Raw genomic sequence first — 22,059 nt, forward strand, 5'->3', positions numbered from 1 at the left:
CTGCAACTCCTTCATGATAATGGGCAATTCTCCCCCTTGTTTGCTTTTACATCTCAGCATGAGTAATATCTGTCTTTGGAGATTATTTGTTTTTGCTTGTCTAGGATTTCCAGCTAATTTATTAGGGTCATTGATTTTCCTTGAGATAATTCTTACTAGGAGGACATTCTAAGTACTTACTATCTTTCATGTTGCTTCCTGGCAACATCAACCAAACATGTCAACAGGGTCCACTGCACAGTAATCACTCAATTCTTTATCAACTCGTCCACCCCAACAGTACTTCTACATTTTCACACTGATTGTCATATCTAGCGTGAATGATGTTCGATTTTGAGTTGATGGTACTAGGACGATAGAAGACAGTTTATTTCATCCCTAACAATTTCCACTCTCAATTTTTTCCCTTCAGTGCACATTGTTTCATGATAATTGAGATGATATACAGGTTTTGCTCAGTCTGTAGTAGCCTAGATTCTTGGCTATAAGAATCAGTTACTTCAACTTCAACTATAACAGTAATTTCACTCAAGTCACAAGCCATCTGCACCTGAAATCCTCGGCCCATGCATGTTCTGTTGTCTTCACATAACTCCAGTGCCCTTCTGAGCAGTTCATATTTCTCTCGCTCTGCAAACTTCACCTCACATGAAACTTTACTGCCCAAATTCCATCTTGTAGTGTTCTCACTCATCTGTCTGTTTTTGCTGAGCTAAAATGTTTCCTGGTTCCCCTTACCTCCAATTTCACCGTTCTCATTGTTATCGCATACATCACAGCCTTGAGTCCCCCCCAACCAAATAAACTTGCCTTCTGCGAGCTGCCAAATTCTCTGATTCCAATGTTTTAAGCATTCCCTTCTCTTCATCCCATTATTGCCATAACTTCAGTAGTTTAGGTCCCATGCTTTAGAATTCCCTTTCTGGCTTTTCTCCTCGCTTTTCTTCCTTAAAACCCACATCATAATTCCTATTTAACTCCCATGGCCCATTTTGTATGATTCTGACTTTCTGAATCACCTCAGGCAGCTTTTCTACATTAAAGGTGTGAGTTAAATGCAGGGTATTATAATCAAACTTTCTCTTGGTTGCCAAACTTTGCGCGATAGTCTTATTTTTTATCATCTTACATACAAGGTTTGGCTGCCATTCAGGATCCACACCAACCACTTCTTCTTTTCATTGTCCATTTTTTAAACGCTCCCAATGTCCTTCCATCATCTCCCTTCATTTCACCTCTCTGCTGCCACCACCTGCAAAATCCTCTCCAAGTCACAGGCGACCCCAGCTTTTAAACACTCTGCAAGTGCCACTTTGTCACTGAGTCTAACGCCAGGACTCTGCTACAGAATGCAAGTGGAATTAAGAATGGCCAATAAATGCTGGCCACACCAGTGATGGACACAGCATGCAAACAAACATGTATCTGTACACTGTGAATGGCTCGATTGTAATCATGTATTGTCTTTTCGCTGATTGGTTATCACACAACAAAAGCTTTTCACTGTACCTCGGCGCACGTGACAATAAACTAAACTCAAACTCAAATTCAATCTCAATTTAAAATAATCGCTAGGATGCTTGTCTCGTTTTCTCCAACCAGATGCTATTCCAGGATCATCCAGGCCGACAGAAATAAATATGTTGCACAAGGGTTTCTCCACCTGCTTTGATCCTCACTTCCTTGACATGTGCAAGGAGTCCATGGATTTGTCACTAAGAATCTGGTCTCCTGCCATGTTGTTTTTTTTCTTTTCCCAAGTCCATCTACAGTCTGAAGAAGGTTCTCAATCCGAAACGTCACCTATTCCTTTTCTCCAGAGATGCTGCCTGACCCACTGAGTTACTCCAGCTATTTGTATTTATCTTCTGCTTAGATTTTTGATGTTAATCCGAGTGTTAGTCCCAAACTCACATCTTTCTCTTATTTAACCCCTGTCTCTCCTTAAGTCCTCTTTGAATTCAACTTGACCAGGAGACAGCTCCCACTGCCTCAATCTTATTCCCTTTAAACAACTGCCTGCCAACTTACCTTCCTGGTCCCTGTGATAGCTGATATTATTAATGGTTTTCAGTAACTCTTGGTTTAAAATTTGTCATCAAGAAGGCAAATCTTGACCCTTCTGTGCTTGCAAATTACCTCCCCATCTCTAATCTTTCCATGTCCAAAGTCCTTGAATGTTGTATCCTGCCCTCACTGATACTGTTGTCTCTGATGTCTCCCAAACACCTATCTTTCATTTTCATTAACACTTCTTAGTTATTTTTTGCTTTGCAAGTTAGGAACAATTACCCAGAGGACCAAATTGTGATCCTATTACAGTTTGTGTTTTCTGCCTTCTCCTATTAAGCCACATGTTATATTGTACATATATTACATAAGTGATGATGTATGCCCTTTCTATGTTTTCTGAATCAGTTGAATGATAGTAGTATGGCCTGGGTGAACTACTCTGATAGTTGAAGCAGGTAAAGGAAGATGTGACATTTTTCCCAGCTAAAGGAAAACCTTCAAGAAAAACCATGCAAACAAAAAAATCTGTCGCAGTTTGATCCACCTGTGTGTGGTAAGTTCAGTTCAGAAAATATACCTGAAAATATAACCTAATACACAGCAGTCTTGCTCACCCAATTTGACTGAAAGCAGTTTTCCCATTGCTCTCTTGCTCAAAAAAACAAAATATCCGCTGGAAATTGACCATAATATGGGGCTAAACAGCGTATTACAAAATAATTTTAAAATGTAGGGGGAAAAAGGAGCAAAACACCAAATCTAAAGGGAGAACACTTCTGATTAGACTTGACCAGATCGTAACCACTCATTTCTCACTCAAATGTTTACAAATTTCTTAGTTGGGGAAAGTCTTGCATCAAAATGATGGAAGGCTGTGAAGCACGGCCCACAGACGGCAACGTCACTGAAATTCTGACGTTCCCCGAATTTCCAGATCTCTGGAATATTCTTAAATATGCCGCAAGACATGCTTTACTTTACAACAGGACTATTTCAAGTCATAGGACCTGTGATATATATATTATAACAACATATATATTATAACAACATATATCTAAATGTTAATAGACGATTAATATATTTTATAATTATTGTCACTTTGTATGATTACACTTATTTATTAGCATGTACCAGTTTTGATACCGCATGTTTAAAACAAAAAGCTGACAGTTTTGCATTTTCGACTCAGTTACATTTGATGAACCTACATATCTGCTTCGGGGAAGTGCAGGACAGGTCTCTCTCTTTGTTAGCATTGAAAAAAGAGAAATAGCAAAAATAAAACCAAAAGCAATTATGAAGAATATAATCAAAAGTGGGAAATGTGGAAAAGACATTTGCCACAACTCACCTGCTGTTCCATTTGATATAATTGAAGTGTTACTCAGGCTGCCCTTGTCCAGTTTTGAGCCAGCAGAAGTATCACTACTGCTCACTCGACTGTGCAGACTTGCTAGGTCCTGCATTTCCATAGACCTGCCAGGACATGAACATTTCTTACATCATAGTTGTGAGTAAAATATTCAACATAACAACATCATTGAGTATAGCTCTTAGTACTTCATGAAACACATGTTGATCATTATTGTGTAGTAATTACAGACCATCACATAACTGTTTGGGGGTAATTGTGAGTTCTTAAGTAGCTGGATTTATTTGGTTTAAGGAAAAATATGTTATTTTTCATGTTAACATTTATGTCAAAACGTGGCAGGACCTTGCTAAGAAACCACTGTGCTGGCCATGATATCTTTTATTCTTCTTTTATTGTATCACGTTTCATTTATGGAATAACTGTAACAGAATTCTCTATTGCAGTGGTTTCAAACAAAAGCATTGATTTCCACTCAAAATTACGTCACACCGATGCCCTTGAAATGGCCGTGAACAGGGTATGTTGGCTATTAGCTGTCAAAGTAAAGATTTTTTACACATTGAAAACCATCTCAACCACAGATTCTTTTTAAAACCAACTCCAGTCTTTGAGATTAAAAAAAACACTTTTCCTTTCTTTTTCTACACGAACTTTGAAATGACCACAGTCCACTCTGCGTGCGTTTTACTTTCAAACCCCACCAAAAACGAACATCCCACTGAAAATATGAAACTCTGCTAGGATATACGGCTCCGGGAGGCTGGATGCTTTAAGAGGCAAAGATAAAACGTGGTAATATGAAGAACCATTGAACCCTATGCACTGTCCAGTCTAGCTTCTAAATATGCAGAGTTAAATGGTCAGGAGCTAGACATAGATCTGCTATTTTTGCATTAGTGCGTTGTCTTCGAATGTGACACAAATGAAGACTCCTGCCTGGAGGGTGGGGAGCTGATACAGGGATGGACAGTTATGAGATTACACCAGCTTTTAATTTTTTATCATCTGCCAAAGGACACAACTCAAATTACTTCTGCAGGGTCATCCACTATGCAAATTACAAATTAAAGTTTATAGATTGCATTTTTATTCCCCCACCCCTACTATTTAACCCAATTCAATGAGATAAAGAAATAAATAGTGACAAATCTGGAGCAATTTTGTGGCCATGCATTAAGTACAGCTTCATCTCCAGCGACAGACAGTGGAAAATGGCCGATCCGCGCCGCATATGATTCACAGGACACGAGATCAGTGAGCGCTGCTACCTCTTACGTTGCCACTGCATGTCTGCATCAAACATCAAAACCACAAAACCTATCTCTATATGCTTATGCATTTGGGGTAGCCAAATAAGGCAACGGAGGAACAGCAACACGCTGATAATGAAAACACACCATCATTAAATTTCACACTCTCAGTCACCAGCTCAAATACTGCCACACGAGAGGGTCACGGAAACTTCTCCTGTACATCGAGCGCGTGGGCCGACCGGACTTTGGTCTTTGGAAATGGCACCAAACATGTAATATATGCAAAAATAATTTCACCGTGCAGTTGGATATGGGACAAATAAACCACTATTGAACCAATGGAAGACATTGGGATCATTACACAGACATTTTTCATTTTTGTTTGAGTTTACATCTGAATGAACACGAATGCCAGGTGAAGAGTGTGAATTCCATATTAGTTTTAGTGATACAACATTGAAACAGGCCCTTCAGCCCATTGAGTTCGCGCCGCCCAACAATCAATTATATGCTACTCCTATCCTACGCACTAGGGACAATTTTCTTTCAGAAGCCAATTAACCTACAAAACCTGAAAGCATGTCCTTGGAATGTGGGAGGAAACCGGAGCACCCGGACACAACCCTCGAGGTCACAGGGAGAACATACAAACTTCATACAGACAGCACCCAAGGCCAGGATCGAACCTGGGTAACTGGCGCTATAAGGCAACAACTTTACCACTGTGCCACTGTTATATGACAACATGGGCCAGAATTTCTTGGCAGCAGGAAAGTGTCAATGTTCCCTGTTCATCTACTTGGTAACTACATCTGCAGATGGTAAGTACATCTTAGGATGTGGGAAACCTTTTTTAAGAGAAATTTAGTAGTTTTACAGTATGGAGTACAGGATGATGAGGAGTGATAATATAAAGGTGTACAAAATCATGAGAGGAATAGATTGGGTAGATGCACAGATTCTCTTGCCCAGAGTAGGGGAATCAAGAACTGGAGGATATAGGTTGAAGGTGAGGGGGGGAAAGATATAATAGGAAGGGTAACTTTTTCACACAAAGGCTGGTGAATGCATGGACCGTGCTGATGGAGAAGGTCGTCGAGGCAGGTACTATCTCAAGGTTTAAGAAATAATCAGACAGGTACATGGATCGGACAGATTTAGAGGGATGTAGGTCAAATGCAGGTTGGTGGGACTAGTGTAGATGGGACATGTTGGCCGGTGTGGGCATGTTGGGTCGAAGGGCCCGTTTCCATGCTGTAAGACTCGATGACTCTAGTATAGTCAGATTCGTATTGTAGGAAAAATGGAAGCCATTTTGCACAGTGCAAGATCCCACAAACAGCAATGAGGTGATGTTGGCTGAAGGATAAATATTGGTGAGGACCTGCTCTTCTTTGCAATGTTTTAATCTACCCAAAGGGAGCAAGTGGGACCCAAGCGTAATTATCAGTAGCGCAGTTAACCTTCACCCACCATCAGTTGTTCATCCAACGGTGACATATATTGTGCTTTCCCCCCCCCCACTACCGGCAGAAATCAAAACATTCAGGGGCACCTTCTGTGTTCACTCACAAAAATACTAGGAAGTAGGAAAAGAGGAGGTATCCATGTACTGCACCTTCTAGCCTCAGTTTTCAAGGGTCTGCAAAATGGAAGATGAATCAATTTGTGCTCCCTTCACTGTGTGAAGTGTTATTGCTTGAATCGGATTTGAATTGTAACCTGAGAATATTTACCCCTTGATCAGTGCATCACAAAATGGTTCAGGGCCTCTTGTGGAATGAGAGCTAATCAGGCTAGACCATCATGTGTGAATTGCCCCAACGCACAGGGGATCGCTGCTTTCCCTCTTCCTCATGCTTTCCCTCACCTCCATGGCAGTCTTTTCTGCAGGTGTCCTGTGGTTACCAGAGCAAGACTCTTTCAGCTCTGACTTGCCTCCAGTTGATCAACACTGGAGCAGTGGTAGAGTTGCTGCCTTACAGTGGCAGAGACCCAGGATCGATCCTGACCTCATGTGCTCTCTCTACAGAGTTTGTATGTTCTCCCCATGATCTGCGTGGGTTTTCCCCGAGATCTTTGGTTTCCTCCCACACTCCAAAGATGTACAGGTTTGTAGATTAATTGGCCCAGTATTTAAAAAAATTAAATTGTCCCTACTGTGTGCAGGGTCGTGTTAATATGCGGGGATCGCTGGTCGAAGCGGACTCGGTGGGACGAAGGGCCAGTTTCCATACTGTATGTCTAAACTAAACACAGCAATGGTGCAGTTGTGGTGAGGACTTCTCACTCTGAGCTGCATGGGTCCTCCTTGGACAGGTGGTTGCAGGGACAAAAAGAGTGACAGGATAGTGGGCTGTGACATTTTACAGCCCAATGCTGCTGGAATTTGGACTATTCTTGGTAGAAAAGGCCAAGTTCAAGATAGAAGTTCTACTCTTTTGCAGGCATAGTTTACAAGCAATTGCATTCAAACAGGGCACACAGCACATCAAGTCAGTAGTGAGCAGAATGTTCCACATGAAGGAAGACAATCCAACAGTCACAGTGACCCATCCTCAAAACCAAATCATGCTCACTTTAACAGGTGCTTCCAGCAATAAGTGTTACAACAGCAAAGACTGTGACAAAAATAGTAAATATGTTTTCACTTTCCTTCAGCTTAGTAAAATCTTTAATTTCATAATTGCAATTTTGCAGTCCGCCAGGATAACAAATAACATTACTTTACACTGTCTGCTACGTATCATTTCTTCAATTACAATTAAACTAGAATCACTTGCAGCAATCATAGAAAGAAAAACGTGAACCTGGAAAGACCAGTCCTTAGAATAACATATGATGCTTATCAAAGTTGTTGGTTTAAGAAGATTGTATACTTCAGTGGCATTTCATTCAGCCACCCCAAGTTATACTGATAGGTGAAACAACAATTACTTTTCATTTATATCATATCAAGAACGGGACCCATAATATTTCGACATGTTAAGTCATTGTGGATAAAGGCTGGTGTAGCTGTAGTATATTTAGGCATTGTTCCATGCACTGTGTAAGATATTATTCGTTGCCACTATGTGGAAGCTGGAGGCTGAGAAACTTTCCGCTTAAACGTAATTCTGGTCTATTTCTGAAACTATAACACCTGAGTGGAAAACCTTACACTGTGTTTTATTTGGAGTATTTTGTAATGGAGGATATATTTCCGATCGTTGTAACATGGCCATGCCAGCAAAACCTGAGCAATACCACTGTGAGAGGACTGGTGCGTGTCAGGCCTGCCATTTTCTGCATTGCTCCTTTGTACTGCTCACTTAAACCAAGTGAAATTGGTGACTGATTTTAAACCAGATATTGCTGTTGCTTGTTCTACCTTCTTCGTGAAACATTACAAAATGTGCGGGTCATATAGCACACCCATTATTCTGGAGATCAACACAAAGGTGGTAAACAATGGCACCGTGGATTAAAATTATTTAACAGCAGTTTGCAACGTGAATGTTTGATATCGTGATGGTTACACTTCCAGTATCGTGTCAGTAGCAAACTACTGCCCAGGAACTTGAGCTGAATGCAGACTAGGTATCACACACATGTTTCTGTATTCTGATCACTAACCCAGGACTGGTAAGTAAATGAATTAAATTAAAAAAATTCTAAACATAAATAAATGTCGAATGGAATTTTGTAGTTCTGTGGTTTCTGAATTCAAAACTTTGTAGATGATTACACAAATAAACACCATTTAGTTCTACTGTTACAAGCTCTCAAAGCAGTAATATAATTTCATTGTTTGGTGTAATTTGCTACAGCTTCCTGTTGCCTGAAACTGCTCTCCCAGACGGCCATTATTACCCAGTCACCAGACTGTTACCTTGCATGAGAGATACAACAAAAATATAATTACAGATGAACTGGATGGGCCAGTTCGCCAATTATGGCACTAATGATTAAAGCTATATGGCAAAATTGGCAATTATTCCCACTCGTTTTGTTCTTAGGATAACCAGATAAATGGTTAACTTAATATAGCAGTTTCTACGAATGGAAATAAATTCACCAAAGGATGAAAAATGTCGTTCTCTGAAACACTTCATGTGAGAGCGATTTTAAATGGGTTTGAAGTATTTCAACACGTTGCTTCTGGGTAAGAATAGCTTGTTGAAGATATTCCACCCCTGGAATAATCTAACTGATTTCTGCATTAGTGGTGGTAAATAAATTAAACCCATAACAGAAAGGGACAATCTGATTCATACTGATTCATAATGGTCAATGGTTAATGCAACCTTAAATTTCAGTGGTGATTATTGGTTGCACAGATATTGAAAAACATCTTGAATTTGACTTTCATGAACATTTTGTTGATTGCTAACTGTAGTTTGCCACAGAGCTATGCTTATATACTCATAGATTCTACAGTCCAAACTCATGCATATGACTACAGCACACTGTAAACATATATTTGTTCATATTTGCAAAGGTCACCAGTATATAAACCAAATACAGACATTTTAGACAAAAGGTATTACATCATTCGTCTTATTTTTTTTCACAAACAAAAATATTACTGAAATAATTCTAAATAGTGATGAACTGAGTATATTAAACTTAACATCGCAGAAGCCAAGTGCAATGATGTTATGGTGAGATTGGTTTGTATTTTTCTTTCACTGTATGGTTCACTAAATCAATCCACTTAGGGATGGTTTAGTTCTTGGTGCTCTGGTTTATGCTTGATACATTAAGTGGTATGGTTGGCATTCACTGGGTTAAAATGGTATAAAAATAACCGTCTGACAGAAATGCAATAATCTTCAACACATGACCCATTAAAATGACCCTGCTGTATCTTTTCAATATCTTCATCTATTTTCAAGTGCATTTGGGTAACAAGAGAAGGGTTGGTAGGCAGCTGCCATCTGATAAATGAACTGGTTTGCGAGGATCAGGACTTCTGTAAAGTACTTAACCAAGATAGTCAATCAGCAATTTTAATATCTCAACCCATTTAGTCACTTACTCCGCAGGTGAATCTAAAATTAAACAGTTTATTATGATATATCTGAGAAGTTAGTCGAGATTTGGAGCATGTTGAACTAACTATACTGATTAGATGAATAGTGCAATGAATATACAATTAACTCACCAATACCTGAATCTGAAACGGTTTTATTTGAAGGTTGAATGTTACATGAGCATCATCTTGTGAATAGAGAATAAATTGTTAAATTGGAATTTTATAATTGTATTGGCACTTTATCTATAAGGAGGGTTGACACGGGTAAAACACTTCACGTAGTCCACTTAGATTTTAACAAAATGTTTGACAAGGTCTAACATGACAGCATGATTAAAAAAATAAAGGCCCATGGGATCCAAGGGGAAATGTCAAATTGGATTAGAAAATGGTCTCAGTGAGAGAAACCAAACATTAGAGCAGAAAATGGGAGCTTCAGAGATTGAATAGTTGTGATCAGCAGAGTTCCCAGGATTTAATACTAGGCCCTTTGCATTACTTGCTAATAAAATGGTCTTAAACATTAGGGCTATGATTCAGACATTTGTCAATCAGACCAAAAGTGGCAAAGTGGTTGACGAAAGATATCAATGGATTGGTTAGGTAGGCACAAAAGTGACAAATGGGATTCTATCTGGTGAGGTCATCTACTTTGGTTAAATTGTAGGAAATAAAGAACACCAGAGATGTATTACAACACAATCTGTAAGCCCATGGCCTGGTAAATCCTTCCCTTCATCATTACTATTCAGCTTGTGGATCAAACCTTATTTAATCGGTATAGAAGGACACTCCTACAAATGACCTGCAAACTGGTGTAGCCATGACACCAGACTACATGAGTGCTAAACGGTAAAGAAACATTAGAAAATAGACTATGCAATCATAGCTAGACTTTTTAACTCTCCTCCCCATTTCCATACTGACCTTACTGTCCTGGGCCTCCTACATTGCCAGAGTGAGGCAACATGCAAACTTGAGGAAGAGCACCTCATATTCCACATGAGTAGCTTAATACCCAATGGTATGAACATCGATTTCTCCAATTTTAGGTAACTAACCTAAAAAGCCCCTCCCCTCCCCCTCTTCTTCCACCCTTTTTTTCCCTGTGTCCCTATTCCCTTCCACCTATATTCCTTCTTCACATTATGCACAGTTCCTTCCTTATCTCAGCCTATTTGTCTTAACATCTCTGGCCTTTGCCCAACTATCTGCCAATCAAATTCCCCATCACCTATATCCACCTATCACTTACCAGGCTTTGTCCCACCCCCACCTCTCTTCCAGCTTTCTGCCCCTATACCAATCACCTCTGAAGAAAGGTCCTGACCCAAAACGTCGCCTAGCTGTATTCTCCAGGGATGCTGCCTGTCCTGCTAAAGGGCCTGTACCACTGACGCAACCTTTCAGCGACTACCTTTGACCTTTAAGCTCGAAGGCACTCGCCTGAAAAACCTCGAGCTGGATCTCACACACACACACACACACACACACACACACACACACACACACACACACACACACACACACACACACACACACACACACACACACACACACACACACACACACACACAAACAAATCGCAAAAGAGGGGGCCAGCAAAAACCGGGGGAGCGCTGTCTGAAATTCACACCCACGATGAACAAGAAGGTAAAAGACGGCTGCACAATGTACGGTAAGTCCTTTAGAGAGCGGTGGGCGGGGGGGAGAGAAGGGGAGAGAGGGGGAGAGAAGGGAGGGAGAAGGGGGGTGGAGAAGGGGAGAGAAGGCAGGGATAAGGGGGGGGAGGAGTGGAGACACTTTTAAGAAGCTAGACAACTTATAATAAAGTTTAGCGGGCATTTTACATTACCGGTCGGTTTTCCTTGGTCCTGAAAACTCCAATGAGCCAATTAAAATGCCCAGTCAGCAAAGGAGATTGCCTACGGCTACCTCGACTGCCTATAATTAGATAGCGACCCCACTCCACTGCACTACGCTACGAGCGGAAACATTTTCAACATGCTGAAAAAGTTTCCTCGACCAAACTGAGGCCGCGAGCAAGCGAGAACTTCCCGAGTATGAAGGAGAGTTGCAGTGACCTCATGGGACCTCACAGGACCACATGTCGATCATGATGCGAGTTTGAGTCGAGGGCAAACTCTTCTAAATACGCAGATTAGGTCGCCGCAGTGGGACAGCCCTTTTTAGTTACACCAGTACTTTGTGTCTTTTTTTGTAAAACTGCATCTGCAGTTCCTTGTGTCCACAAATTTTGGATCAATCTGGATTTGACTCAACGTCAAAGGGACAAGGCTTCCAGAATGTCTTTATCCTCTACAACAGTGAAGCTTACCTGAGATTCCCAGAAGCAAGGCTGAGGTATTAGCAACAAATTTCAGCTGGAAGTGGATGATTCTTCAAACTAGGACTTCAGAACAAGGCATGTTGTTCCAATACATTTGCAACACTAACATCTACCTGGCAATGTGGGGAATTGCTTCAGTCCATCCTGGCCACTGAAGCCAGTATGACCTCATTGTCATTCTTCATTGCCAGAGGAAAGCAGGACAAATTTGAACTTGCTGATGACCACCCTCAATCGTCACAGAAATGCTGGAAGGGGTGTCGGCAGTACTGTCAAACAACACGTACTTACTTGTTCAAAAGGGAACTGCAGATGCTGGAATATCGAAGGTACACAAAATTGCTGGGGAAACTCAGCGGGTGCAGCAGCGAGTGTTTATTTCCTTCGCTCCATAGATGCTGCTGCACCCGCTGAGTTTCCCCAGCAATTTTGTGTAACACGTACTTACTTGTTTAGTTGGCAAAAGAGAGGAGGTGAGGGTCACTCCAATGGTGGAAGTCACATAACCATATAACCATATAACAATTACAGCACGGAAACAGGCCATCTCGACCCTTCTAGTCCGTGCCGAACACGTATTCTCCCCTAGTCCCATATACCTGCGCTCAGACCATAATCCTCCATTCCTTTCCCGTCCATATAACTATCCAATTTATTTTTAAATGATAAAAACGAACCTGCCTCCACCACTTTCACTGGAAGCTCATTCCACACAGCCACCACTCTCTGAGTAAAGAAGTTCCCCCTCATGTTACCCCTAAACCTCTGTCCCTTAATTCTCAAGTCATGTCCCCTTGTTTGAATCTTCCCTACTCTCAGTGGGAAAAGCTTATCCACGTCAACTCTGTCTATCCCTCTCATCATTTTAAAGACCTCTATCAAGTCCCCCATTAACCTTCTGCGCTCAAACGAATAAAGCCCTAACTTGTTCAACCTTTCTCTGTAACTTAGTTGCTGAAATCCAGGCAACATTCTAGTAAATCTCCTCTGTACTCTCTCTATTTTGTTGACATCCTTCCTATAATTAGGCGACCAAAATTGTACCCCATACTCCAGAATTGGCCTCACCAATGCCTTGTACAATTTTAACATTACATCCCAACTTCTATACTCAATGCTCTGATTTATAAAGGCCAGCACACCAAAAGCTTCCTTTACCACCCTATCTACATGAGATTCCATTTTCAGGGAACTGTGCACAGTTATTCCCAGATCCCTCTGTTCACCTGCATTCTTCAATTCCCTACCATTTACCATGTACGTCCTATTTTGATTTGTCCTGCCAAGATGTAGCACCTCACACTTATCAGCATTAAACTCCATCTGCCATCTTTCAGTCCACTCTTCCAACTGGCATAAATCTCTCTGTAGACTTTGAAAATCTACTTCATTATCCACAACCCCACCTATCTTAGTATCATCTGCATACTTACTAATCCAATTTACCACACCATCATCCAGATCATTGATGTACATGACAAACAACAGTGGACCCAACACAGATCCCTGTGGCACCCCACTAGTCACTGGCCTCCAACCTGACAAACAACCATCCACCATTACTCTCTGGCATCTCCCATTCAGCCACTGTTGAATCCATCTTGCTACTCCACCATTAATACCCAACCATTGAACCTTCTTAACCAACCTTCCATGAGGAACCTTGTCAAAGGCCTTACTGAAGTCCATATATACAACATCCACTGCTTTACCCTCATCAATTTCCCGAGTAACCTCTTCAAAAAATTCAAGAAGATTAGTCAAACATGACCTTCCAGGCACAAATCCATGTTGACTGTTCCTAATCAGACCCTGTTTATCCAGATGCTTATATGTATTATCTCTAAGTATCCTTTCCATTAATTTGCCCACCACTGACGTCAAACTAACAGGTCTATAATTGCTAGGTTTACTCTTAGACCCCTTTTTAAACAATGGAACAACATGCGCAGTACGCCAATCCTCCGGCACTATTCCCGTTTCTAATGACATTTGAAATATTTCTGTGATAGCCCCTGCTATTTCTACACTAACTTCCCTCAATGTCCTAGGGAATATCCTGTCCAGACCTGGAGACTTATCCACTTTTATATTTCTCAAAAGTGTCAGTACTTCCACTTCTTTGAATCTCATAGTTTCCATAGCTACTCTACTTGTTTCCCTTACCTCACATAATTCAATATCCTTCTCCTTGGTGAATACCGAAGAAAATAAATTGTTCAATATCTCCCCCATCTCTTTTGGCTCTGCAGATAGCTGTCCACTCTGACTCTCTAATGGACCAATTTTATCCCTCGTTATCCTTTTGCTATTAATATAGCTGTAGAAACCCTTTGGATTTACTTTCACCTTAGCAACCTCATATCTTCTTTTAGCTTTTCTAATTTCTTTCTTAGGATTCTTTTTACATTCTTTATACTCCTCAAGCACCTCATTTACTCCATGCTGCCTATAATTATTGTAGATCTCCCTCTTTTTCCGAACCAAGTGTCCAATTTCCCTTGAAAACCATGGCTCTTTCCAATTTTTACTATTTCCTTTCAACCGAACAGGGACATAAAGATTCTGTACTCTTAAAATTTCACCTTTAAATGTACTCCATTTCTCTTCCACATCTTTCCCATAAAACAAACTGTCCCAATTTACTCCTTTTAAATCCTTTCGCATCTCCTCAAAGTTAGCCTTTCTCCAATCAAAAATCTCAACCCTATGTCCAGTTCTGACCCTCTCCATAATTATATTGAAACTAATGGTATTGTGATCACTGGTCCCGAACTGTTCCCCAACGCATACCTCTGCCACCTGACCCGCCTCATTTCATAACAGGAGGTCCAGCACCGCCCCTTCTCTAGTAGGTACTTCTATGTATTGCTGCAAAAAACTATCCTGCACACATTTTACAAACTCCAACCCATCCAGCCCATTTACAGAATGTGTTTCCCAGTCTATGTGTGGAAAATTGAAATCTCCCACAATCACTACCTTGTGCTTACTACTAATATCTGCAATCTCCTTACATATTTGCTCTTCCAATTCTCGCTCCCCATTTGGCGGTCTATAATACACCCCTATAAGTGTTGCTACCCCTTTCCCATTTCTCAGTTCCACCCAAATAGCCTCCCTAGACGAGCCCTCTAATCTATCCTGCCAAAGCACTGCTGTAATATCTTCCCTGATAAGCAATGCAACACCTCCACCTCTTGCCCCTCCAATTCTATCACACCTGAAGCAACGAAATCCTGGAATATTTAGTTTCCAATCACAGCTCTCCTGCAACCATGTTTCACTGATCGCCACAACATCATACTTCCAGGTGTCAATCCAGGCTCTAAGTTCATCCACCTTTCTTACAATGCTCCTAGCATTAAAATATACACATTTAAGAAACCCACCCTCTCTTATTCTCTGTTTATTGTCTTTTTCTTCTCTCTCCCCTACATTTTGGGTCAGAGTGCTACCATTCTCTGCCTCCTGCCTCACACACTGACTGCTAGCTTTCCCAATTTGAGTCCCTCCCCCCAACCATACTAGTTTAAAGTCTCCCCAGTAGCCTTTGCAAATCTCCCCGCCAGGATATTGGTCCCCCTCGAGTTCAAGTGCAACCCGTCCTTTCTGTACAGGTCGCACCTTCCCCAAAAGAGGTCCCAATGATCCAGAAACATGAATCCATACCCACTGCACCAGTCCCTCATCCACTCATTTATCCTCCACCTCACTCCATTCCTACTCTCACTGTCGCGTGGCACAGGCAGTAATCCTGAGATTGTTACCTTTGCAGTCCTTCTCCTTAACTCTCTACCTAACTCCCTAAATTTTTCTTTCAGGACCTCTTCTCTTTTTTTACCTATGTCGTTGGTACCTATATGTACCACAACCTCAGGCTCCTCTCCCTCCCATTTCAGGATTTCTTGGACCCGTTCAGACACATCCCTGACCCTGGCACCAGGGAGGCAAACTACCATCCGGGTCACCTGTCTGCGTCCACCGAATCGCCTATCCGACCCCCTGACTATAGAGTCCCCTATTACAATTGCCCTCCTCTTCTTTTCCTTTGATGAAGTACGGCATCAAGATGTAATGGTAAAAATAAAGTTAGTGTGTATCAAGAGAACTCCATTGGCTTGCACAAAGCAAGATGGTTGTGGTGGTTGAAGGTCAATTATACCAGCCCCAAGACATAATTGAAGGAGTTCTTTGGGGCAGTATCTAGGGCCCAACAATCTTCAGTTACTTCATCAAAGACCATCACAAGATCAGATGTGGTGATGTTAGCTGTAATCTTCTCAATGTCCAACTCTGACCACCTAACCTTGATATTCAATGACATTAACATCATCAAGTCCCTGATCTTTAGCAACAGGTAGGTCATCGTTGACCAGAATCTTAATGTTGGAAGCTCTGGTTATGATCACTGGTCAGAGGCCAAGTATCCTGCAATGACTGACTCTGCAAAGTTACTCGTTCATCAACAAGCCACAGGTCAGCAGCTATGTTCAGATTTGCCCGCTGTCGGGCTGTCCATAAGGGACCTGTACTTGAGGATCCCCAACAACATACTGAGGGAGGACGTTGCCTGTACATGAACACACACATGCACACACACACATGCACACACACATGCACACACACACACACACCAACACACACACACAGACACAGACACACACCCCGACACACACACACCAACACACAGACACAGACACACACACAGACACACACACGCATGTGTATGCCCAGTTCAAGCACAGATAAACTTTTGCATCTCCTCCTATGCAGTTTCCTAATCCACTCACACTCCTTGTCCTCCCTCACACTCATAGCTTCTTGTTGCTAAACTTCCTCTCATTCAGCATCCCCCTCATCTCATCACCTCTCAGTCTCCCTGAGAACCTTTCCTTCAATACGATATACCCCTTCCCTCCGTCTTGCATCGAGTCTCCCCCTTCATTAAATGCAACGGGCACCCATCCCCACTCTTCCTGCTCTGCATTTTATGTCCCTCCCACCTCACCCCCACCACATCCCATCTTTAACCATCGCCTTTGATGCCTCATTTTCACACCTTGCCCATCCATATCTCTGTGTCTCCCTCTCCCCTGACTCTCAGTCGGAAGAAGGGTCTCGACCCGAAACTTTACCCATTCCTTCTATCCAGAGATGCTGCCTATCCCGCTGAGCTACTCCAGCCTTTTGTGTCTATCTCCGGTGTAAACCAGCATCTGCAGTTTCTTCCTACACAGAACTTAAACAGCCGTGCATCATCCCAAACAGTGGGATTCCATCTGCCAAGCCAACCATGCAATTGCTGTTTCAATGTTGCATCGTTGCTATAATGTGTACCATCAACGAAATGCAACACTTTTACATGCTCAGGTAACTCCAATGGGGCCTTCCAGAAATGCGGCCTCTACCACCAAGTAGGCCAAGAGTATATGGGAATACCAACACCTGGTGATTCCCCGCCAAGTAGGACAGTATTCTGATGGTGAAATATATCACAGCTCATTTATCTTTGCTGGCCTAAATCACGGGGTATGTTATTATGTACAGGTTGATTCATTGATACTTTATTGTCACATGTACTCGGTACAGTGAAATTCTTTGTTTTGCATACAATACACAGTGTATGCAAAGAGTCGCCATGTATAGGGTGTCAACAAAGTGACAACAGCATTCAATATTGTCCCGATTGTCCCTCTTTAGAAGGGATGCCTCGAGGTGCTTGAAACCTGGAATGCACTGCCAGAGGAGGTGGTGAAGGCATGTACTCTCACGTCTCACCACAGTTAAGAAGCATTCGAAAGAGTCCTTGAATAAACGAGTTCGGTATTTCAAATGGGCATGCCCAGGTCATAGGTCATTCGGGATAAACATTCTCGCCAGCTGAGCTACAGTGTGTATGGACCTGCGTATTCATTTCAATGAGATTTATAGATAAATGTATCCGTTAAATATGTTAGCAGTAGGTAGCGTACTGTGGGCTGCACAAATCCACAATTGTATCTATTTAAATTATTGACTCAATACCGCACCAGCCCTGAAAAGGCAAGAATGCCTGGAACAAACCTGTCAATTATCAAATCCCTGGCATTAGCCTGTGTCACAGCCATTCAAATTCGATATTAATTTCCACAAATTACAAGTTGTGTGGTCAACCAATTTGAGACAGTCCTTATATTCCTATCTAAACAACCTTCCTGGATTGAAGGAAACGAGGAGAATGTGCTGTGTGGGGGGTAGGTTGGAAAGTTCGGATTGGATTCGATCAGGTTGGTTAAACTTTCGAGATGGGTTGGCTTAAATAAAGATGCTGTGGCTTTAACCTCTGGGGTTGGTTCCAGTCTGTCAGGGCACACAGTTGGGAGCCGGGTCCAGGTGACCGGGCGGTGATAATTGTGAGAATTTGCAGCCATTTGAACTGCAGCCAAACTAGAGGCTTCACTCAGGAGTGGGTCGCAGCTCCCCAGCTGACGGGACTTGTTCTCGCTCTCTTTGTAAGAGGCACTGCCCGGCCCAGCGAGTGGGCAAACGCGGAGCCAACCCGTAATATGAGTGGAGCATTTTCTCAGTCAGACTTTGTCGACAGTTGGGGTGGGGATCTGGGAGAGAGAGAGAGCTGACAATGCCGCACAGATGGAACAGATTAATAACGACCCATTAAAATCCACCCTTTGGCCACTCGGCAACCTGGACTGATCTGATCTGACAACCTTCTCGCTAGCTCGCTGCGTGCCCGATCCTAACGCAGAACCTCCACAAAAACTTTGGGCTTCAGGTAACACCTACACAAAGAGCCTCTGCTAACAAGGGCTGCTGAACTGTGCTGGCCAACGTGCACTGGGCGAGATGGCTGGGGGAAACGCACTGCAACCACTGCAAACTTAAAACAGCACAGACTCTCCACTCAATCTATCCAATACTAAATGGCAGGCATTTCACAGTTACATTTCTTATATCGGATTGGTGACTCCTTCACAGGGCCAACCCTGTACTCAGTTTTCCTCAGAGATGAATCTTTGCCTTAACGGTTCATTCACACCATCTGTAGGTAAAGCATCACCCCACATCACACTGATACAGTCGCTGCCTGCCTCAGATTAAATGTATTTTTACACATAAATTATGAATAAAGATAAGAAAATGTTTCAAACAACAGTAATATTTTCTTATTCCAGTAGCAAACACATTAAGGATTTAATGAAAATAACAAATTCTATAACTTTTTGAATATCTCATAATTACAGATCAATGAACGAGAACTGGGACAGTGCAAGTACTGTGTGAACAGCAGAACAAGAAAGGAAGCTGTTGACAGAATACTAGATTAATTCCTTGGTAGAATACTTAACAATTTATACACAGTTTATACAGCGCAGTGTTCGCTTTTTTAAAATCACGAATGACCTTTGACAAATCCCATGATTCCTTGTGTTTATCGAAATACCGAACTCGCTTATTGCCAAGGCGGAGTTGAATAGCGACTGAGTGTTACTTGATAGTCTGCATCAAGTTTAAGAATAAGGGGTAGGCCATTTTGGACTGAGATGAGAAAACATTTTTTCACCCAGAGAGTTGTGAATCTGTGAAATTCTCTGCCACAGAAGGCAGTGGAGACCAATTCACTGGAGATTTTCAATAGATTGTTTGATTTAGCTTTTATGGCTAAAGGAATCAAGGGAATTCTGGGAAAAAGCAGGAATGGTTTTAGATGATCAGCCATGATTATATTGAATGGTGGTACTGGCTCGAAAGACCGTCTGGCTTACTCCTGCACCTATATTTCTATGCTTTTATGCTTCTATGCATGGACATGGTGGGCTGATGGGACGGTTTCTGTGCTCCATGGCTCAATCAGTTGTTTTGTTCGATGCGACAAAATAAAAAAATATAACACTTAAAATGGGAAAAATATTCTGGTTTCATTTGGTTCAACTTCACAAACATGCTAAACTGAAATGTAAGTAACTTGCAGACTGAATAAGATAATAAATAGCAGAATCAACATTTGCTAATTAAACGTAAAGAGTTAAATTGTGATTTCAATAGCGGAGAAGGAGCTGGATCAAAACTGAAAGATTTCACTCCAAGAATACACTCAAAAGAGTCTCTTTAAATAACTTCCTTGCTTTAAAATTTACCATTTGCAAACCTCTCAGTTACTAAGCAGAAATTAGTGTTTTGCAATTAGTTATACAACTCTCTTGTGATTAGTCTGCAGCAGGTATGATAAGGTGGTTACTATTCTACTGCTCAAAAATGTAGAAATGCTTGCATTACCTGGAGTTCTGAGACTCTGTAACATCTGAATCTGGCTGTGTTTTCTTTACCTGCAAAAATAAATATATACCAATTAGTTAAATCATTAAGCAACTTCTGTTTCCTTCAATTACACCTGGTTAAGGCAAGAAAAGTATTATCCTAGTGGAAGGCTATTTTGCCTGGTAGAATCTTCTTTAATAATCTTCATTCCCTCTGTGGCAGGGAATTCCACAAATTCACAACTCTCTGGGTGAATAAGTTTTTTTCTCACCTCAGTCATAAATGACCTCCCCTTTATTGTAAGACTGTGGCCCCTGGTTCTGGACTCGCCCACCATTGGGAACATTTTTCCTGCATCTAGCTTGTCCAGTCCTTTTATAATTATATATGTTTCTATAAGATGCCCCCTCATCCTTCTAAACTCCAGTGTATACAAGCCTAGTCTTTTCAATCTTTCCTCATATGACAGTCCCGCCATCCCAGGGATCAATCTCGTGAACCTACGCTGCACTGCCTCACTCACAAGGATGTCCTTCCTCAAATTAGGAGACCAAAACTGTACACAATACTCCAGATGTGGTCTTACCAGAGCCCTATCCAACTGCAGAGGACTTACACAGTAAATGGTAGGCCTCTGAGTAGTGTTGTAGAGCAGAGGGATCTAGGTGCATGGTTCCTTGAAGGTCGAGTCGCAGGTAGATAAGGTGGTCAAAAAGGCTTTTGGCACATTGCCCTTCATCAGTCAGAGTACTGAATATAGAAGATGGGAGGTTTTGTTGCAGTTGTATAAGACGTTGGTGAGACCGCATTTAGAATATTGTGTTCAGTTCTGGGCACCATGTTATAGGAAAGATATCGTCAAGCTTGAAAGGGTTCAAAAAAGATTTACAAGGATGTTGCCAGGACTAGAATGTGAGCTATAGGGAGAGGTTGAGTAGGCTGGGTCTCTATTTCATGGAGTGCAGGAGGATGAGCGGAGATCTTATAGAGGTGTACAAAATCATGAGAGGAATAGATCGGGTAGATGGACAGAGTCTTTTGCCCAGAGTAGGTGAATCGAGGATTAGAGGACATAGGTTTAAGGTGAAGGGGAAAAGATTTAATAGGAATCAGAGAGGTAAATTTTTCACACAAAGGGTGGTGGGTGTATAGAACAAGCTGCCAGTGGAGGTAGTTGAGGCTGGGATTATCGCATCGTTTAAGAAACAGTTGGACAGGTAAATGGATCGGACAGGTTTGGAGGGTTGCGGACCAAGCGCAGGCAAGTGTGACTAGGGTAGATGGGACATTGATGGCCGGTGTTGGCGAGTTGGGCCGAAGGGCCTGTTTCCACACTGTATGACTCTATGACCGTCATCAAGATCTCTGGTTACATCACGTGTCATTGACTGAAGAGACCCATTCTGGAGATGACAACACTGTTTCACTCTATGACTGCATGACTGTCCAAGCAGTTGTTTTTATATCTCATGGAAATGGAAAGTTTCTCATACTTTCAAAGCATGGTGGCACAGTGGTGCAGTGGCACAGTTGCCATCTTACAATGCCAGAGACCTACTGTATGTTCAATCCTGACTACGGGTGCTATCTGTATGGAGTTTGTATGTTCTTCCTGTAACCACATGGGTTTTCTCTGGGTTCTTCCCACATTCAAAGACGTACAGATTTGTAGATTAATCAGCTTCTGTAAAATTGCCCCTCATGTATGTAGGATTGTTGGTCAGTGCGGATTCTGTCGGTTGAAAGTCCTGTTTCCACGCTGTATCTCTAATGTCTAAAGTCATAACCTTTT

At 41.9% G+C, this 22,059-nt stretch overlaps 1 protein-coding gene across 47 annotated transcripts in view; it reads right to left on the reverse strand.

Moving 5' to 3' along the window:
• eya4 (EYA transcriptional coactivator and phosphatase 4) overlaps positions 1-22,059 on the reverse strand; it is a 428,629-nt gene that overhangs the window by 149,422 nt on the left and 257,148 nt on the right. For 20 of the 47 annotated variants that reach the window (XM_033020880.1, XM_033020876.1, XM_033020889.1 and 17 more), the window contains 2 exons: positions 20,286-20,335; positions 3,365-3,489 (listed from right to left, as the gene is read on the reverse strand). In XM_033020880.1, the coding sequence (XP_032876771.1) occupies positions 3,365-3,489; positions 20,286-20,335 (175 nt within the window). Of the gene's footprint in view, positions 1-3,221; positions 3,258-3,364; positions 3,490-20,285; positions 20,336-22,059 lie in introns of all 47 variants that reach the window. The other 27 variants (XM_033020875.1, XM_033020872.1, XM_033020887.1 and 24 more) reach the window with 2 other exon arrangements.

This window comes from Amblyraja radiata, chromosome 5, assembly GCF_010909765.2.
Source record: "Amblyraja radiata isolate CabotCenter1 chromosome 5, sAmbRad1.1.pri, whole genome shotgun sequence".
NCBI lineage: Eukaryota > Metazoa > Chordata > Chondrichthyes > Rajiformes > Rajidae > Amblyraja > Amblyraja radiata.